We start from the raw sequence: 18,859 nt of genomic DNA, 5'->3' as shown, positions 1-18,859 counted from the left end.
AAATTTCAAACTTTATAAAGTTTTTGAAATATTACTGTATATTTTCTTCGGGGCTGAGCCAATGGTTTGGTAACATTCATCCATCCATTCATTATATTTAACTGCTTACCCTCTTTAGGCTTGAGTCTATCCCAGCTGGTATCACTTGGTATCAGAAAAAGATTTCTATGCAGAGAAATTAGTCTCTAAACTGACACTGGGCATTTTGCAACTTGTGATTTTTAGGAGAAGGATTTTCTGTGTGAAGCTTGCATGGGGAGAATGTGAATGGTTGTCTGTCTGGGTATGTCTCTGAGCTGGCTCTGATATAGACTGGACACCTGTCCAGGGTGTACCCTGCCTCTTGCCCTATGACAGCTGGGACAGGGTCCAGCACCTCCGCAACCCTAAACAGGATGAGTGGTTACAGATAATGAATGAACAGATGGATGTCATTTTTATGATTTGGTAGTAATGCGTGGTGTTCGATTTACAGGTAAAAACAGCCCAATATGAATAAATACCTGTACTCTACATATGTATTTCCAACTTCAAGTTCATAAATCAAACATCTTTTAGAAGGCTTCCTGCTTGTATAGATGTGAAAACATATTTGTCATTTCAGCCAGTGATACTATCTGCTGGTGCTCTACATTTGGAATTCCAGCAGCACAACCCTTTGCTTTAGCCGTCTGCTGAGGAGATACATTTCTGTAGCGTCAGTCCCATATGTAAACAGGCTATGCACACAATTTTATGTTTGCCCTTTTTTTTTTAACAGATTCGATGAGGTGCCACATTGTCTGCAGGGCACTGTCACTGTCCTGTATGATGTAAACACTTAAAAATGTAATTACTGTTAGTAAAAATACATAGATGCGCATAGTGACTACGAAATCTTTGGGAGGAATAGTCCACACACACTTTCAACAACTGGTGCATTATTCATAAAACACAAATGTATTTTTTAGTTTCTTCCATTTCATGTCATAAAACTTCTGAAAACAAGGTTTATGTGCAACTAAACTGCAGCTGTATTTTTGTGGTAAACTTTAACCTCATTGCATCTTCTATTAACATAATACATAATGCTAATGTAAGTGCATTTAAATCACAAATATATTGATACTTAACATAACAGTAACATTTTCTTAGGTAACATTTTTTTTTGTGCCAAAATGTCTGATCTTGCAGTTCAACATCAAGTTGTAGTAGTAGTAGAAGATTATCATCGGTTACAGTTAGGTAATAAATGTGGGAAATATTAAGTTAATAGAGAAAGTTGACAACTTGGACACAACAAGCTTAATCTTTTTACAAAACTGCAGCATTTTTCCTAAGTTGAACAAAGTGCTTTTGTTACCTACATAAACTTAACCACAGATTGGACTCTGGACTCAAACCCAGGTCTGTGGTTTGACAGTTCTACCCTTTGTAGTCCGCGCACCCCCAACCACCTCCTTTTTGACTTAGTTAAAATGATTACTATAAAGCTTCAATCATTAAAAAAAATACAAAGCTTTGGAAGAATATCCAGCTAGTAATTCATTTCCTTATGAAGATGTAATCACGGTTGTACTTGTTGTACTAGCAATATAGGAATCTCATTTTCATGAGAGGGGTTTAGCCATTAGCATGTTGCAGTTTTCAAGAAATAATAAACAATCTTCATTTATGTGTATTAATTCTCACTGTTGTCTATGTTGTCAGCAGCCAGTGGGACTGATTTTCAAAAGTGAGTTTGTTGCCTAACCCTAACTTTGTCATTCAAGGTGCTGTTCTGTGGCAACTTGTCTTGCGTAGTTGTAGAAAACATTTCACCCTTCATTCAAAAGGTTTTATCAACTGCGACATTTCTAGTGATCTATGTGCCCATTTAGTTTTTGTGCCTAAATTTAATAAAGTTGCAGCTCTGTATATAGTATTGTAAATATGACATTAAAGGTTCAGTGCACGATAAACACCTACTTTGCTTACTGGCAAAAGTGACCTATTAAGCCAAATCTAATAATATATATATGATTTTAACTCTTACTTTCTACCATGGCGACTATACACAATTTAATCTAAAACTGTCATTGTTATTTAGGCTTTGATTTTAGAAGGGAGACTGGTGGAGACGCTCAAGGGGCTCAGGATATTTATGTTGAGTCAAAGCAGGGAAAGAAATGGTTGTTTGGTCTAGAGAGGTGGGGGAACGAGACAGATAGACGGGATGAAAGAGAGGAGGATGGATGGAACAAAAAGAGAAGGAAAGGCAACAAAGAAAGAGAGTGAGAGGAGAGTGAAAGACAATTTTCCATCTATCCCAAGCACCTTAAGGGATGAGTTGATTTACTGTCAAATCTGCTGGTGGATTATCGATAATCTCAGCCAGTCCCCTGAATCTACCCACTCAGGCAATGCTGCACTCTCAGACAGAACCCTGGGCGAGGAAGACGAGCAGGGGAAAAAGGGAGAGAAATGGAGGAGAGGGTGTGTTTGTTTTGTGTATGTATGTTCCCCGAAATATAGCCAGACAAAGGGTGTTTCTCTGCCCAGAGAAACCAGAGAAAAAAAAGGCCTTCAATTTTCCGCTTGAGCAGATTTCAATTTACACACACATCCCCCTTCTTGACTGCATACTCCCATTGTTATTGACAGCATCTAGGGCTGCTGTGATAAAAGATTGGCCACTTAGTGTTTTTCATTCATTTGTTTTCCCATCACTGAAAGGACTCTTGTTCATACACAGAGCTGTGTCTGCTGTAAATCAGCTTCATGGGGAGATATATAAACTGTGTAGCTGTATCACACATTTGTGGTTAGTGCAGGGTTAAATCTGTAGTATGATGGAGCAAGGGGGTTAATACTGTGCACCAACAGAATGCTACAGTTTATTTAAATTTTTTAATGGCCACATTTGGGCTTTTCTATCTAGCAACTGTATTTACAAAAAACCTGTTTATGCACTTCATAACTTCAGATCTGAATGCATCTTACTTATTTCCTTCTTCAGTGTGGTCGAACACGAGGATGCTGTTGTTAACACTGTTAACCTTCAGCCTCCATACAACCACAGCGGTGGAGGGGGGAGGGGCGTGTCTGATAGCATCCCACGGCTCACAAAATATCTTGTAGGCTTGATGTATACGTAGAGTACACAGCAGTGAATCAAGATGAGGTTGAGAGGTGAAAACTAGGGCTGTTTTCCTGTGTGTCCAGAGAATCAGATGTGAATGTTGTCAAGAGTTGCCAAGAGTTTTACACATGGGCACACAACAGTAGATTGTCAATGCCCAGTGTGTTCTCACTAACTCAAAAATACTACGTTTAGTTTAGGCAAGTTGGGTTGGCGTCTGGGTAGAACAAGCAGGAGGCAGGACATGATCTGTGTTTAGAGCACATCGATGCTGATGATTTTCCAGCCTTGTCGACTCTTCACTCTTGGTTGGTTGTTGCATGATAAAATGTAAATCATGATCTACTCTTTTCACACATGGGCTTGGACATTACAGAGACATTACTAGAAATCTGGGAGGGTAAATATAACTTAGTATCTAGTCTAACCGATTCAGATATTTTCATTCCTCCATAAAGCTTCTCTGGGTTACATCTAGAGAAGTTCAGGGTTGGAGTGGATGTCTGAAAACAGCTCACATCAATCCAGACTGAGTTTTAGCAGTGTACAACTGTCAGAACAAAATATTGTATTCATTAGTATTCATGTATATTTGAAAGCTTTGCAGAGTTGAATAAATCTACAGAGTACACTATTTTCTAATGATTTTGAGCCATTAATATTTAGTGTCAATGGTTTGCCTATAAAGTCTCAGGCAGAGGGCCTTAAGCCAAATGAAACAACAACAATGGTGAATTGTTTCTGTAAAATGAAATATAACTCTGTAGATTGTTTGTTTGATCAGGAATAAATGACATAGATATAGTTCTGTGTGCTGACGTATTGAGATACAGTAAGGAGGAAATGGTAAATGTCCTGCACTTATATAGAACGTTTTTTACCTATTGGTACTCAAAGCGCTTTGCACTGCTTCTTATTCACCCATTCACACTGGTGGATGGTGGAGCTGCTATGCAGCTGGCCAACACTCCCCGGGAGCAACTAAGTTGGGGTTCAGTGTCTTGCTCAATGACACTTGCACATGTGACCAGAGTAGCCAGGGATTAAACCAACAACTGCAACAGTGGTGTGCAACTGCTTTACCTTCCTGCGCCCCATGAGGAGGTTAGGTAGATGGGAAGATCAACAAAGCAAAAGATATTCCCATAAAAGGCAAGAGTTTGAGTCCAGTGTGAAGCAACCTTCTATTTGCTTATGTAACTAGGCATGACATACAGTCATGTGATGAAGTAGTGAATTTAAGCAAAACCACAAAATTTTAACTAAACGTATCTATATTTACTGCCTAATCTAAACCAAATAATGGTTTGCACCGTTGTAATCTGGCGTTTTTGACTTTTCAGGACTAAAAATAATGTTACAGACACCATTTTGCAATTTCTAAAAAAGCCTACTTTGCTACATGGGGGCGCTCTTTTACCAAACGCCTTAGTAGGTTGTATAAAAAACTTGAATCAAAATTCATATGCACAGATGTGCATTGTATTTAGTTATTTTGTGATTTTGAGTTCTTTCTTTGAAAGAAGGAAAAATTACAAGGCAGCTTGGTACATTAACTGAGGGTAACATTTACTGAGGGTAATTACTGTAAATTCAATTTAAAGTGTTGTCAGATGTATTGGTTTAAGTGATACAGAAATCATAAATGTATGCATGTTTAACAATAGCTGGATTGAAGAATAACTGGATTGCTGTTTTTGACCTGTTACAGGTTGTGTATAAAAACAATGACATCCGACTTGAGTTGTCCCGTCTAGCTCGAATTGTGGACCCCAAAATGAAAATCCAGGGTGAGGTGTCCTACAAGTGTGAAAATGTGGCCACTCTGGACCCCATTTCGTTCGAGACTCCCGAGGCCTACATCAGCCTCCCGAAGTGGAACACTAAGCGGATGGGGTCAATTTCTTTTGATTTCCGCACAACCGAGCCCAACGGCCTTATCCTCTTCACCCATGGCAAACCCCAGGAGCGCAAAGACGCCGCCCGCAGCCAGAAGAACACCAAGGTCAGTCGATAATCCCTGAGAGCATTTGCTAATTTCAACTAATTACAAAGTCCATCCTAATACCTGCCAGTATTACGTTAAAGAAAAGCAAACTTTCAGGCAACTTTGTGGACAATTTGTGGATCAGAAATCTTCCCATATCTTGGTAATCATTCGTTGACCCTCTCTGTTTTATCTTGTGACCTGCTGAGGGGTTGTGTTCACTGGACAGACACGACCTTTCCACAGCTCACATATGACTGTCACACACGAGCAAGAGACTTTACTATAAACATACAATGACAATACACCAAAAGAGCAAGCTTGCCTGTCTATTTTGTCACTTCATCCTAGCAGTAAGTGTAATAAAGTTTAACGTGCACTGGAGATCCTTTTCCTACTATATCCTACTTACCTCAAATCATCACTTCATCACCCTTTCACATAGTAATACTGTATAGACATAGCTGGAACACTGGGATTTTCCCATCATGGGATCAATAAAGTCTTATCTTATCACAACAAATATAGCTGAAACATATTCCATGTTACAAACAAAAAAACAAAAAAAAAAAACAGCCTCATGTTGTTTCTGTGGTAAAAAAAGCACAATTTTTGAGAGGATGAGTTTATTTATGTAGTTTTTAGAAGGAATATGCTCTTGATCTTTATCTTAATGAGGAGAGAACGTTCCTAGTGACACAGACTCACAGAACAGCACTGACAGCAATGCGGAGATATTCACTTTAAAAATGCTTTTTGAGTAAGTCTTGCCCTTCTAACTATTCAGCAAAGATAAAAAACCTGTATCACTTGTCAACACAAAAGTGCCACAGGCTTTGACATGTTATTGTTTTAAAGCCATGCATAGATTAATTCAGTGTTTCATGCTACAGGTAACTATTACATTGTAATATAACTTATCTCTATGCTCTGCCTGCTGGCAGCATTGGGTCTTTACTTTCTCATCAGTTATACTGATGCTCGGATGACAATAATATAAAATGCAAGAAACACCAAAATACTGTGCACTCACTTACAAACCACTATATCACTGCGGCAAAGTTAGACATTAAAATAGAGGAAGTAAGTGAACATGTTTTTGGTTGTTGTTAACTGCACAGACTAATTTGTCCTTGTCCAGGTGGATTTCTTTGCAGTAGAGCTGCTAGATGGGAGCTTGTACCTGCTGTTGGACATGGGCTCAGGGACTATTAAGGTGAAGGCCACACAGACAAAGGTCAATGATGGTGGCTGGTATCATGTGGACATCCAGAGAGACGGAAGATCAGGTAAGTCGGTTGTACAAGCTCTAACAGAAATAAATAAAAGTTCCAATAAATATAAGAATCTTCTTCACAAAGACTTTACAACTCAACCAGACGTTTAATGAGCAGAATAAAAAGTAACTCAGTACTTCTACCCACTTACAGGCACCATCTCTGTAAATAGCAGAAGGACCCCATTTACAGCCAGTGGTGAGAGTGAGATCCTGGACCTGGAGGGTGACATGTACTTGGGGGGGCTTCCCACTGACCGCACCAACCTCATCCTGCCCACTGAGCTCTGGACTGCAATGCTCAACTATGGCTACGTGGGCTGTATCCGTGACCTTTTCATAGATGGTCGAAGTAAAGATATCCGTCAGATTGCTGAGGCACAAAATGGTGCGGGCATCAAACCCTCATGCCACAAGCAACAGGGAAAGCAGTGTGAGAGCTCTCCGTGCAAGAATCGTGGTGTCTGCAAAGAAGGCTGGAATCGATTCATCTGTGACTGCACCAGCACTGGCTACTGGTCACGTACCTGTGAAAGAGGTAACTGTGTTTAGACGGCTTTGTTCTCTCCCATAAACCGTAGATTACACAGACACTGATGAGGCAAGGCTGTTCTAGAGTACTGGAGCAGCAAAAGGGAAATAGATATCAAGAAGAAAGTTTTGATTGCTGGCTTTGTATGTAAGTTTCCCTTTTACAGAATCCCTTCCTAGACTTACTATGTGGAGCCGAGTGTGACTGTACTTTCTGTTTAATTTCAAATTGAAATGGCAGAACGTTAGCTTTGATTTGACTCATATAGGAACACTGCCAGTTCCTGTGAGATTACATGTACCTCTTACAGTATGGAAACTTAAAACATTCAAGCAAGGTGAAATTTAATAATGAAATGTAATCTTACTACAGTCTGAACTCTGTAGATTTGGTCATCATTCATATCAGAAATAACTTCATACCCAAAAATGTTCATACATTAGCTAAGTACATTGTGTGTGACATCACTGAAAGAAGCACATCAGTTTCCAAAACAGTTATTACAGTAAGTGACCGATAGATGAGAGTTTAATAATCCCAGATAATGTTGTACCATCCCTGCTTGTAGTGGTGGGTAAGGAAAAGCCTCAGAAATAATCGGATGTAACGTGCATAGTTTGTAAATTCGATTAAAGCAGTTTCTAAGCAAAGACGACTGCGACTGTGGCGCAGGAAGGTAGAGCGGTTGTCCACCCATCTCACAGTTGTTGGTACAATCCCCGGCTCATTTGGTCACATGTCAAAGTGTCCTTGAGCAAGACACTGAACCCCAACTTAGTTGCTCCAGGTGAGTGTTGGCCAGCTGCTGTGTGGGTGGCTGTGATTGTGAGTGTGAATGAGTGAATTAGAACCAGTGTAAAGCCCTTTGAGTGCCAATAGGTAGAAAAGTTCTATATGAATGCAGACAATTTACCATCTATTACAACTAAACACCAAAATGGAGAATAAGTATTTTGTATTTTAGAAGAACTGAGCGTCTAATTGGGGCTGTTATAATTGCAGAGAGAGAGAGAACAACTTAAACATTCACATGTAGAATATCACATTATTTTGTGGGTCGCTTTAAGGTCTTATGCTTTTGGAAATTTTCTCAAAGAAGCCACAAGCTTTGGGAGTTGCACGTGATAACGATTAATATTTGACAAATGTACTTTTTGTTTTGATTCTTGGTCTTACAAGCTCTTGTACTGTGGCATCACTGCAATCCACTGAAAAAAAAAAATCTGAGGATACATTGATGTTGAGTAAGGAATGCTTGATTAGACTGGGAAAATGACGGCCCTATGAGCTGCTAAATTCAAATCATGAGCTGCTTTATTTATTCAAACCAAAGTGTATTTTGATTTGAATAAAGGATGGAGAATTATTTAATTATGGTGGTAAATTTTTGACCAGCCATAAACTACTCAACGTGACCATAAGGCAACTAAAGAGATGTGAGAAATGCAACAGAATGAAAGACACTCTGCAAAAGTTATTTTTTTATTGTAGTATTTGTATAGTGAGTCAGAGTAATGATGACTACCAAAATAAGTAATAGAGACATTCAAAGTCTGTTCAGTCTGTTCTTGATAAAGCCAGGTTACGTACTGTGGAATTTTGCCATATGAATGGAAAAACACAAGCTTTAGAAATGTAATGTTCTTCTACCACCTTTTAATGGCAGTGTGTGCGTACACTGCTGACCTACCAATGACTGACTTGAACTTGAGAAAGAATCTATTTAGGGTTAATATATAGCACAGTGCCACACATATTTAAACAGTTTAGTTTTTTTTAGCACATTTTAAAAAGCAGACGGATCTTTGCACACAATATTGCTCTAAAAGATGGTTTATGAAGCAAAAAAACGAATACGACACTTTGACAATATGTCTTTATCAACTGTTGTCCAGCATGTGTGTCAGTAAACAAAGATGTCTAGGTGCCATTGCCCCATCAGTCCTATTAAACTAAACCAATACATGAACCTCAATTTGTTCACACTCTTTACAACTAGATAATAATAATAAAACTGTAAGCAATAATATAACTATATCTAATAACTATAACTATACGAAAAGAACTATATGGTGGTTAGACTAGTAAGAAGAAAGGACGAATAGACATAGTGAAAGAATGAGAATTAGCAAGACAAGACAAAAACACGAAAAAACTTTTTTAGTGTCCAGGTTTAGTTTTAAATATAGTTATCTTATCATTTTACACATAATGTATAAAAAGGTTTAAAAATGAGGGCACCAAGTTATTGAAAGGGATCAGGATAAATCAGAGAGTGAGCGTGTTTTCTACAGCGACAAATAGTTTTTCCCTTTCTTGTGAGTTGTCCAAATCCATTATCTTCCACTGGCAGCCAAGCAGCCCACAGGAGAACACACACACACACACACACACACACACACGTATTTCTCCCTGGCAGCATTTCCTCATAGACATTGTAGGTGTACAGCAGTAACCCGGACTGTTTTGTGAATGTGCAACTGTCATTGTTATGGTTGTTGTTGCAACGGACTTGTTCTGTACTTGAACACATTTAAGTTGGCATGACTAATAAGTGCACTCCCACAGCTGTTACACATATGCGACAGCGTCATGATATGATTTACTTAATGAGCTTTGGAATAAGTTCCACGTGTCATTATTGACAACCAACTAAGCTTAACTGAGCACATTTCCTCCATCTCTCAGACATGTATATTTGTCCTCTACAATATCAAAAGATAAGACCCCATCTTTCTTTATATGCAACCCAACTCATTGTGCAGCCACTGGTCATACGTCCTCTCCTGCAGTGCCCCTTCTGATAGGCACTATCAGACCAGATGATCAAAAATACAGCAAGTCTGATCTTTGACTATCACCACTCTGGTGTGACTTGTAGCACAAAATATGTTCTCTCCCTCACTCAGATGTTTCACTTGCTTTATACCACACTTGGAAGTTACTTTGCCAAAAGACTAAATGTAAATGATCCTCCACTCATTATCTACAGCTAAGGGCAGAGATACACCAATATGACATCAATGATCTGTGATAAAGGACAGTTTTTGCTTTGCCTCATTGTACAGCACCTTCATCGGGGCCGAAAGGTCGACACGAACAAATTATAAAAACTACAGCTGTACGTTCTGTTCCTGTGAAAGAGGAAATAATGCTTTTTACCATATCAAATGCCGTTTTAGAAATATTTATTTTGAGACTGTTCAGAATAGATAAGGATAAAAAATGAGGAGACCATTCCCGGTGTATCCTCTTGACTTTGTGTTTTGTTTAAAGTTAAACAGCCAATTTGAGAGATATTTATTACCAACAGGGTCTGCTGCACATTTGACAGTTTGAGGGAGCTGAAAAGTTGCCAACATGGGTCTGACTAGCGCCAACTAAATAAGGTAGCAGTCGCCCACACATGGCCCAACATTAGTTAATTGCCAACTGCTTGGTTGGTGCTTGGCTCTAGGGTGTTTACAGCATATTTACTGTTTAGGATAAAGAGTCAGAGACAGACTCTAAAGATTAAATAAGAGAAGGCAAAATTATATTCATATTTAACCGGAATAACCCACATTGTTTCATAGGTGGCCAATAACCAGACAGCACAATATCATACCAGGTGTTTCATTATTATATGTCAATGCCATGGGTTCTAGTTGATGGCAAAATGCTTAGTAGAGCAAACATGAGTTCAACATTTGTATTGTACTCAATTTATTAAATCGCAAACTCTGATATGTTCTCTTTTCGTCACTAATGCATCAAGAGTCTGGGGATAGACTGACAATGAAACGTTCCAATAAACACATTTGATGCCATTTTATTGTCCACCAGCTTTATACTTTAAGCAACATCACAGCTCAACCCTCCCCAACTCAACTTTCCTCCAGCAATGGCGAACATCTCACCTTTACCAAGTCCCTCTTCAATCCTATCATCTCACACAAAATGCTATGTACAGTACAACCATCATTATTGAGGGAGAAAGGAACTTTCAAAGCTAAAAAAAAAAAGGAAAAAGAGCAAGATCAATCGCAGCTTACTCAAGTTATGTGCTTCATATTCACAGACTTAATAGAACCTATTAAGCCTCTGAGTTTGAAAAAGGTATCTAAATTGTGAAAGACCTCCTGCATCCCAATGCATCTAAAAAGTCCCTATATTTAGTGTGGTTCCCGACCTTGAATGCTAACATCTCACATCATGAAGATATTTGAGAGGTGGGTGCTGCAGCACCCTAGGTGACTGAATTCTCCTTAGTTAACATAGTAGCCGTACATTGGCATGGAGAATACTATCATCTTTCTAATGAACACACTGAGTCTACTCCCACTTCAAGAGGGAAGCCAGCACTGTGACTGCAAAGAGTCATGTTTACTTGAGGGTTACGAGATATAGTCTGGAGCCTTGGAGGTTGTAGAAGGTTCAGGGGTCAGCACTCCAACCATAGTAAAAATACTGTAAAATAGTGAGTTGCTAAATGATAGCTTCTACTACAGTGTAACAATACACCTACACTGTGTCCCTTACTTTCATTTTAGTCTGCATTGTCATGCTTATATTCTTATATTATTGTATCTTAGATTATACTGTTGTCACACTAAGTGCTTTGTCGTTATTGTCTTTTGATTTCCACAAAGTACTGAAAATGAACACACCTTTATCCAGCACTGTTAAAAAACTAAATTTAACAGTGTGACCAAAAGTCATCTGGGACTATTATGAACAGTGTGAAAACCCAGTAGAAATGTACACTGAGTGAGTGAGGATATTTTGAAAAAGTGAGTACAAAGTACTCATTTTCTCACACCCTCTCAAAGGGCTGTTCAAGAGGTAAAACTTGGTCTTAGGTTTAGAGTAAGTCTTAATTTTCAATTCAATTCAACTTTATTTATATAGCGCCAATTCACAACAAAGTCATCTCAGGGCACTTTACAGAATAAAGTCAAGATTATAAAGATGTATAGAGAGAACCCAACAATTCCCCCTGGAGCAAGCCATAGGCAACAGTGGAGAGGAAAAACTCCCTTTAACGGAAGAAACCTCCAGCAGAACCAGGCTCAGGGTGGACGGCCATCTGCCTCGACCGGTTGGGGTGAGTGGAAAGGGGGAGAGAGAAAAGAACAGAGCAACAAAAAGCAACAACAAAACATCGGGCAGATTGGTAGGACCAGTAGCTGCACGCTGGAAGACACACAGCTTCAAAGCCGGGGGACACCTGCAGAAAGGGACAGAGAGAGGGGGACAGAGGAGGACAAAGACAACTACGGGAGAGAACACACAGAGTTAATGACATACAGTGGTGAGAATTGCGGGGTGAGAGGAGAGGAGAGATGGTCAAGAGGAGGAAAGGAGCTCAGTGCATTGGGGGGTGGGTCCCCCAGCAGTCTAAGCCTATGGCAGCATAACTATAACTAACTATATGCTTTATTAAAGAGGAAGGTTTTAAGCTTAGACTTAAAAGTAGAGAGGGTGTCTGCTTCCCGAATCTGAACTGGGAGCTGGTTCCACAAGAGAGGAGCTTGATAGCTAAAGGCTCTACCTCCCATTCTACTTTTGGAAATTCTGGGAACCACAAGTAGGCCTGCATTCTGAGAGCGAAGTGGTCTACTGGGATGATATGGTGCTATGAGGTCTTCTATATATGATGGAGCCTGACCATTCAGAGCTTTATATGTAAGAAGCAGGGTTTTAAATTCTATTCTAAATTTAATGGGAAGCCAATGGAGAGAAGCTAGTGAAGGTGAAATATGATCTCTCTTGCTAGTTCCAGTCAGCACTCTTGCTGCAGCATTTTGGATTAATTGCAGGCTCTTTAGGGAGTTACTGGGGCATCCTGAAAGTAGGGAATTACAGTAGTCCAACCTAGAAGTAACAAATGCATGGACCAGTTTTTCGGCATCACTTTGAGACAGTATGCTCCTAATTTTGGCAATGTTCCGTAGGTGGAAGAAGGCTGTTCTAGAGATTTGTTTTATATGTGACTTAAAGGACAGATCCTGGTCCAAAATAACTCCAAGGTTCCTTGCAGTAGTACTGGAGGCCAGACTTATGCCATCTAGGGTAACAATATGGTTGGACATCATATCTCTGATATTTTTGGGCCCAAATACTATGACTTCAGTTTTGTCTGAGTTTAAAAGTAAAAAATTCTGGGACATCCAGGCCTTGATGTCTTGTAGGCATGCTTGAAGCTTTATTAACTGATTATTTTCATCTGGTTCCATAGATAAATATAGCTGGGTATCATCAGCATAACAGTGGAAATTTATGGAGTGTTTTCTAATAATGTTGCCTAAAGGAGACATATATAAAGTAAAAAGTATTGGTCCTAACACAGAGCCTTGTGGAACTCCATAGCTAACCTTTGTGTGCATGGAGGATTCATCATTAACATGAACAAATTGAAATCTATCAGACAGATAAGATTTAAACCAACCTAGTGCAGTTCCTGTAATTCCAATTTCATGTTCCAGTCTCTGTAATAAAATGTTATGATCAATGGTATCAAATGCGGCACTAAGATCTAACAGAACAAGTATAAGTCTTAAGCATTTAATACATTATGTCAATGAATGTCCTCACATCAGGAGATGTATACGTCTGTACGTGTGCGTTTGTGTGTGATTGAATTATACAATGGCACTAGTGGGGTCTACTCAGTGGACATTTACTGTGGCAGTGTTTTGCATGGTGCCATTTGTCTTTAGCTCCAAATTCAATCTATATGACACAGCACTAATGGACTTGAGGACCAATTATCAACTCTTATCACAACAATTTGTCCTGATCTTCTCTGTAAGTCCCTACGTAATTAAGCGAAACACAGAGCTGCAGAAATAATATTTATTAAGTTTGTTTTGTGGGTGATTTTAATGTCGCAAAGTGAGCCATTTCAAACTTTTTCTATCTACACAAACACATAACCACATACAAATTTATTTCAAGAAACGTGAAATTTCAAATTTAATCTGAGCTATAAGTACTATTCATATTCTTTATACATATATTTCAATCTGAAACCTTTAAATTACAAACCAGTCATAAGAATCTCTGTGATCAAACATGACCATTAATTGTATGTGCAGTTGAGCAAGGAACCAGATACATGTACAGCATAAAAAACTCCTCCAACAGAAGCAACCGAATAGGTCTTTTTTCCACGTTCTTTTATACGACCAATAGGAAGGAGTAGCTGGCAGGCTTGACATAGCATCTTTCTGGTGACAGTGCTGGCAATTTTGTTTTTCCCCTTTGAGACTGGACCAAATATTTTTTTAGTACTGAGTGTTGGCCACAACACGCTATTGTGAAATGTTACATGGTTCTAAAAAATGAAGCCTTCAGCTAAAACTTCATAATTTATAATGTGCAGCATTGTTTTACTAACTTACTATAACTATTAACTATTGTGATGCATTATGTGTTTTGGAAGTATTATCACACAAGTAAATGAACAAAAAAACACAACTCTGTATATCTATCTATCTATATCTATCTATCTATCTATATATATAGATATATCTATATATATAGATATACCTATATATACAGATATATATAGAGATATATATATAAATAAACCTGGAGATGGTTTTACAGTAGCACTAATAGCTCCTAAAATGTGTGCAACTATTACAGTGGAAATTATTACCACTAGCTAACAGACAAATTGACTATCATGCATTGAACTTACTGTAAACTATATTAATAATCCTGACACTCCTCAAAGGCACATTTTTCCTTGTCTCTCTCCTCCATCCCTGGCCTTGGGATATACTTTACCTATATGTGTGTGTGTAACGAACAATCTTAGCAGCAGCTTTGAATCACAACAACAGCAGCAGAAAGTGTTGGAAAAGGTCACGAGGAAGAATTGTTGGTCAGGGATGATTAACAGGAAGTCTCCTGCCTTGTGGCTAAGCTATTAAATCCTCCAGAAATACACAAAGCATGAAACTGTGACCAATAATGTTGATGAAGATGCTATTGTCTACAATGTACACATTGGTAAACAGCAAGTTTATTTAATGCCTTTGTTCTCTCAGCTCAACTATCACAAAATAATTAAATTGTATCCGTTTTATATACTTGTTTTTCTACTTTGCTCTGTCGAAAGTGCCAACCCTTGATTCTGTCAGTTTCTTCTTCTTTCCATTATTTTGTGTCTTTAAATTCATCTGTGCTTTCTGCTTTACTGCCTCCTGAACTTCACAGCAGACACACAGGCTGTGTCTCCACTCTGTGGCCACTTACTAGAACTTCAGTTTTCTAGTCATGCAGCCAAACTGAACAAAGGACATTTAGAGGACATAATGTCTCAGCATAATCTTGCTTCATTCATCATATTAAATTATTGTGACAGGACAAATAATTGACCAATGCCAACAGAGCGAATAGTAAAAGCCACCAGCGCTACTGTTCAACAGTGGATCAATGGAACGAAGCCTGGATATATACGGGAGAAAATCAGTAATAAAAATGATGAACCTGTAGTATTTTGGGACCATTTTTGTTGGTTTCATTAAAGATGGTTATGGCTTTACTGAAGCAAGGAAGTGCTCAGTGTAGCCAAACACATCTGCTTTTTTTTTCTTTGTTTCTCTGCTGTGAGTAATAAAGTTTTAAAAAAGCGTCCTGTACAGTTTGTAAGCTGTTTTCCTATTGCACTTACTGCTGGATAGTTCAAGAGTTCATATGTCATGTGACTAAAACTATCTAACAGCTCTTTTAGTTGTTTTGTCATATTTTACATTGGACAGTATTAAAAAAAAACAATGAAGTACAAATTAAATGTACAAATATGCTTTGGGTAATGTATAGTACAAGAAAACAGAAGTTATTACACCACCTGTGTAGGTAGCAGGGAGACTAAAGTCTTCAATGTTGATAACAATGGATACAGAAGTAGGAGACAGAACAAACATACAATCAAAAGCCAAGGTCCACTTGGCATTTTCCAGGGTTTTCAACTGTATCAAAAGCTCTATGTCAGTGGATAGAGTTTCCTCAGTTGTCATGGGGAGATGGATGTAGTTGTTAAGATTTCATCCACAGCACAGCTGCAATGTTAGACTCACACTGGTGCACACTGGTGTGTGCGTACTGTACGTACTGTATGAGTTTGAGCACACACTCACCAGTGTCAACATATCCACATGTGTTTGACAACACCATATATCACCTTGAGGGCAGAATCCACAAAAAGCCACAGCATGGTGTAGAAGCCAATCTGAAACACAGGCGGAGTGTGTCGACAGTTTTCTGTCAGATGGACTAAAAAGAGCTATGTGGGATGGCTAATCCACAATGGCTGGAGCCAAATAATTGAGGCATACACTGTATGACTTCACGTTTTGGCAGGGATAACAGTTGTTGGCAGTGGAAGAAACCTTGTGTAATGGTAACTCACTCTTTGTGCCACAGAGACCCTACAGTACATCAAAGAAGCTGTACGTATTCTAACAGTGGTTAATTTGTGTTTTCAAGCTGATTTTCTAAGAACCGATGGCAGATGGGTGTGATGGGAGGATGGGACAGGCATGCACAAGAGAGGCTTGCCCCAGATAACCTCCTCACCATGTACACTACACTCAGCACTCACAATACCAAACAGATAGAAACTAATTTCAAGATCAGGAAAATGCCAAATTTGTGGGGTGCTTTTTGTGCTGGCGATTGTAGCCGGCCCTGATAGTTGAGTACTGACCTTATAAACAGTTGTTGGTAAAGCTGAGAGAACCGAAGCAACAAAATACAAATTGAACATAAAGTCAGTCATTTTTAAATGCTAACATAATCATTTATGATTTATTGAAAACATCTGAGGTGATGTGTGTTATACTGGTACGGTAACTCAAAATGTGCATTGCGTTCATCGTTTGGCTCATCTGAGCAGTATAAAACTCCATGCGATGGTTTGAGGTTATTAAATACGTAATCGTTAGAAGTGAGTTACGAATGACCAGATAATGAAGGAACAGTAAATGAATAGTTTGTGATTTCCTCTAAACCAATTACTACATAGCAGATAAAGTGTAGACATAATGTGGACATCCACTTGTTACTTGTGACACACAAATGCACATAAGCATATACATGCACATATCTGCATGTGCAGTTTAAGGCTGGCGCCGTATATACTTTATTAGATACACCTGTATAATCTAATTCAATTCATTTCAACTTTATTAAATAGTGCCAATTTACAACCAAGTCATTTCAAGGCACTTTACAGAATAAATTCAAGATTATAAAGATGTATAGAGAGAACCCAACAATTCCCCCCAGAGCAAGGCATAGGCAACAGTGGAGAGAAAAAACTCCCTTTAACAGAAGAAACCTCCAGCAGAACCAGGCTCAGGGTGGGCAGCCATCTGCCTTGACCGGTTGGGGTGAGTGGAAAGTAAAGAGAGAAACGACAAGAGTGGAAAAACACTGCTTCATAGCTGGGGACACCTGCAGAAAGGGACAGAGAGAGGGAGACAGAGAAGGAGAAAGGAAACTACAGGAGAAAACACAGAGTTAATGTCATACAGTAGTGACAATTGTGGAATGACAGGAGAGGAGTGAGGGACAAGAGGAGGTAAGGAGCTCAGGGCATCGGGGAGGTGGGTCCCATGACTATAACTATCTATAAGCTTTATCAAAGAGGAAGGTTTTAAGACTAGACTTAAAAGTAGAGAGGGTGTCTGCTTCCCGAATCTGAACTGGGAGCTGGTTCCACAGGAGAGGAGCTTGATAGCTAAAGGCTCAAAAATAACTCCAAGTTTCCTTGCAGTAGTACTGGAGGCCAGACTTCTATATCCACTCTAGGACAGTCAGATATCTCTGAGATTTTTGGGCCCAAATTCTATGACTTCAGTTTTGTCTGAGTTTAGAAGTAAAAAATTGTTGGACATCCAGGCCTTTATGTCTTGTAGGCTTGAAGCTTTATTAACTGATTATTTTCATCTGGTTCCATAGATGAATATAGCTGGGTATCATCAGCATAACAATGGAAATTTATGGAGTGTTTTCTAATAATGTTGCCTAAAGGAGACATATATAAACTAAAAAGTATTGGTCCTAACACAGAGCCTTGTGGATCTACATAGCTAACCTTTGTGTGCATGGAAGATTCATCATTAACATGAACAAATTGAAATCTATTAGATAGATAAGATTTAAACCAACCTAGTCCAGTTACTTTAATCCCAATTTCATGTTTCAGTCTCTGTAATAAAATGTTGTGGTCAATGGTATCAAATGCAGCACTAAGATCTAATAGAACATGTATAGAGACAAGTCCATTATCTGAGGCCATGAGAAGATCGTTGGTGACTTTTACCAGTGCTGTTTCTGTACTATGATGAACTCTTAATCCTGACTGAAAGTCTTCATACAAATTATTGCTATAGTTTTGGCCCCGCTCATTCATTCATGTCTCTCTCTATTTGAGAGACCAGAATGGTGGCTGTCTCTCTCAAATAGAATTTGATTCAATTGAATTAAGGATTAATTAGACCTAAAGTGTGTTGATCATTGTGTTCCAAGTTTTGTTACTTACATTGAAAACTGGACCAAATGTAATGTTTATTATTTTGAGTATATCATTTATTTTGTGGTTTAATAATGTTCGGATCATATTAAAACGATGTTAGGTCCAGTTAGCTTTACACAGAAATAGCTGGTAGATGTGTACTTTTTACTTTAATACTTTTCTTTAAATTGAGTATATAAAACATGGCTAACATATCTATGCTCCTGCCTTTCTCACAGAGGCCTCCATTCTCTCCTATGATGGCAGCATGTATATGAAAGTGGTGATGCCAAACATCATGCATACTGAGGCGGAGGACGTCTCCCTTCGTTTTCGTTCCCAGCGGGCTTATGGCCTCCTCATGGCCACCACCTCCCGAGACTCAGCAGACACACTCAGACTGGAGTTGGACGGGGGCCGCGTCAAACTGACGGTCAACCTAGGTATCGTAT

The 18,859-nt window shown here is 38.9% G+C and overlaps 1 protein-coding gene across 13 annotated transcripts in view; it reads left to right on the top strand.

Annotated features, from left to right (window-relative positions):
• The window catches only part of nrxn3a (neurexin 3a), a 165,626-nt gene that overhangs the window by 89,194 nt on the left and 57,573 nt on the right, over positions 1–18,859 (top strand). For 12 of the 13 annotated variants that reach the window (XM_067478960.1, XM_067478961.1, XM_067478965.1 and 9 more), the window contains 4 exons: positions 4,812–5,105; positions 6,229–6,376; positions 6,518–6,901; positions 18,647–18,850. In XM_067478960.1, the coding sequence (XP_067335061.1) occupies positions 4,812–5,105; positions 6,229–6,376; positions 6,518–6,901; positions 18,647–18,850 (1,030 nt within the window). The remainder of the gene's footprint in view (positions 1–4,811; positions 5,106–6,228; positions 6,377–6,517; positions 6,902–18,646; positions 18,851–18,859) is intronic. The other variant, XM_067478970.1, reaches the window with a different exon arrangement.

Source organism: Channa argus, chromosome 16 (genome assembly GCF_033026475.1).
Source record: "Channa argus isolate prfri chromosome 16, Channa argus male v1.0, whole genome shotgun sequence".
NCBI classification, from domain to species: domain Eukaryota; kingdom Metazoa; phylum Chordata; class Actinopteri; order Anabantiformes; family Channidae; genus Channa; species Channa argus.
This window is presented reverse-complemented; position numbering and strand designations above follow the sequence as displayed.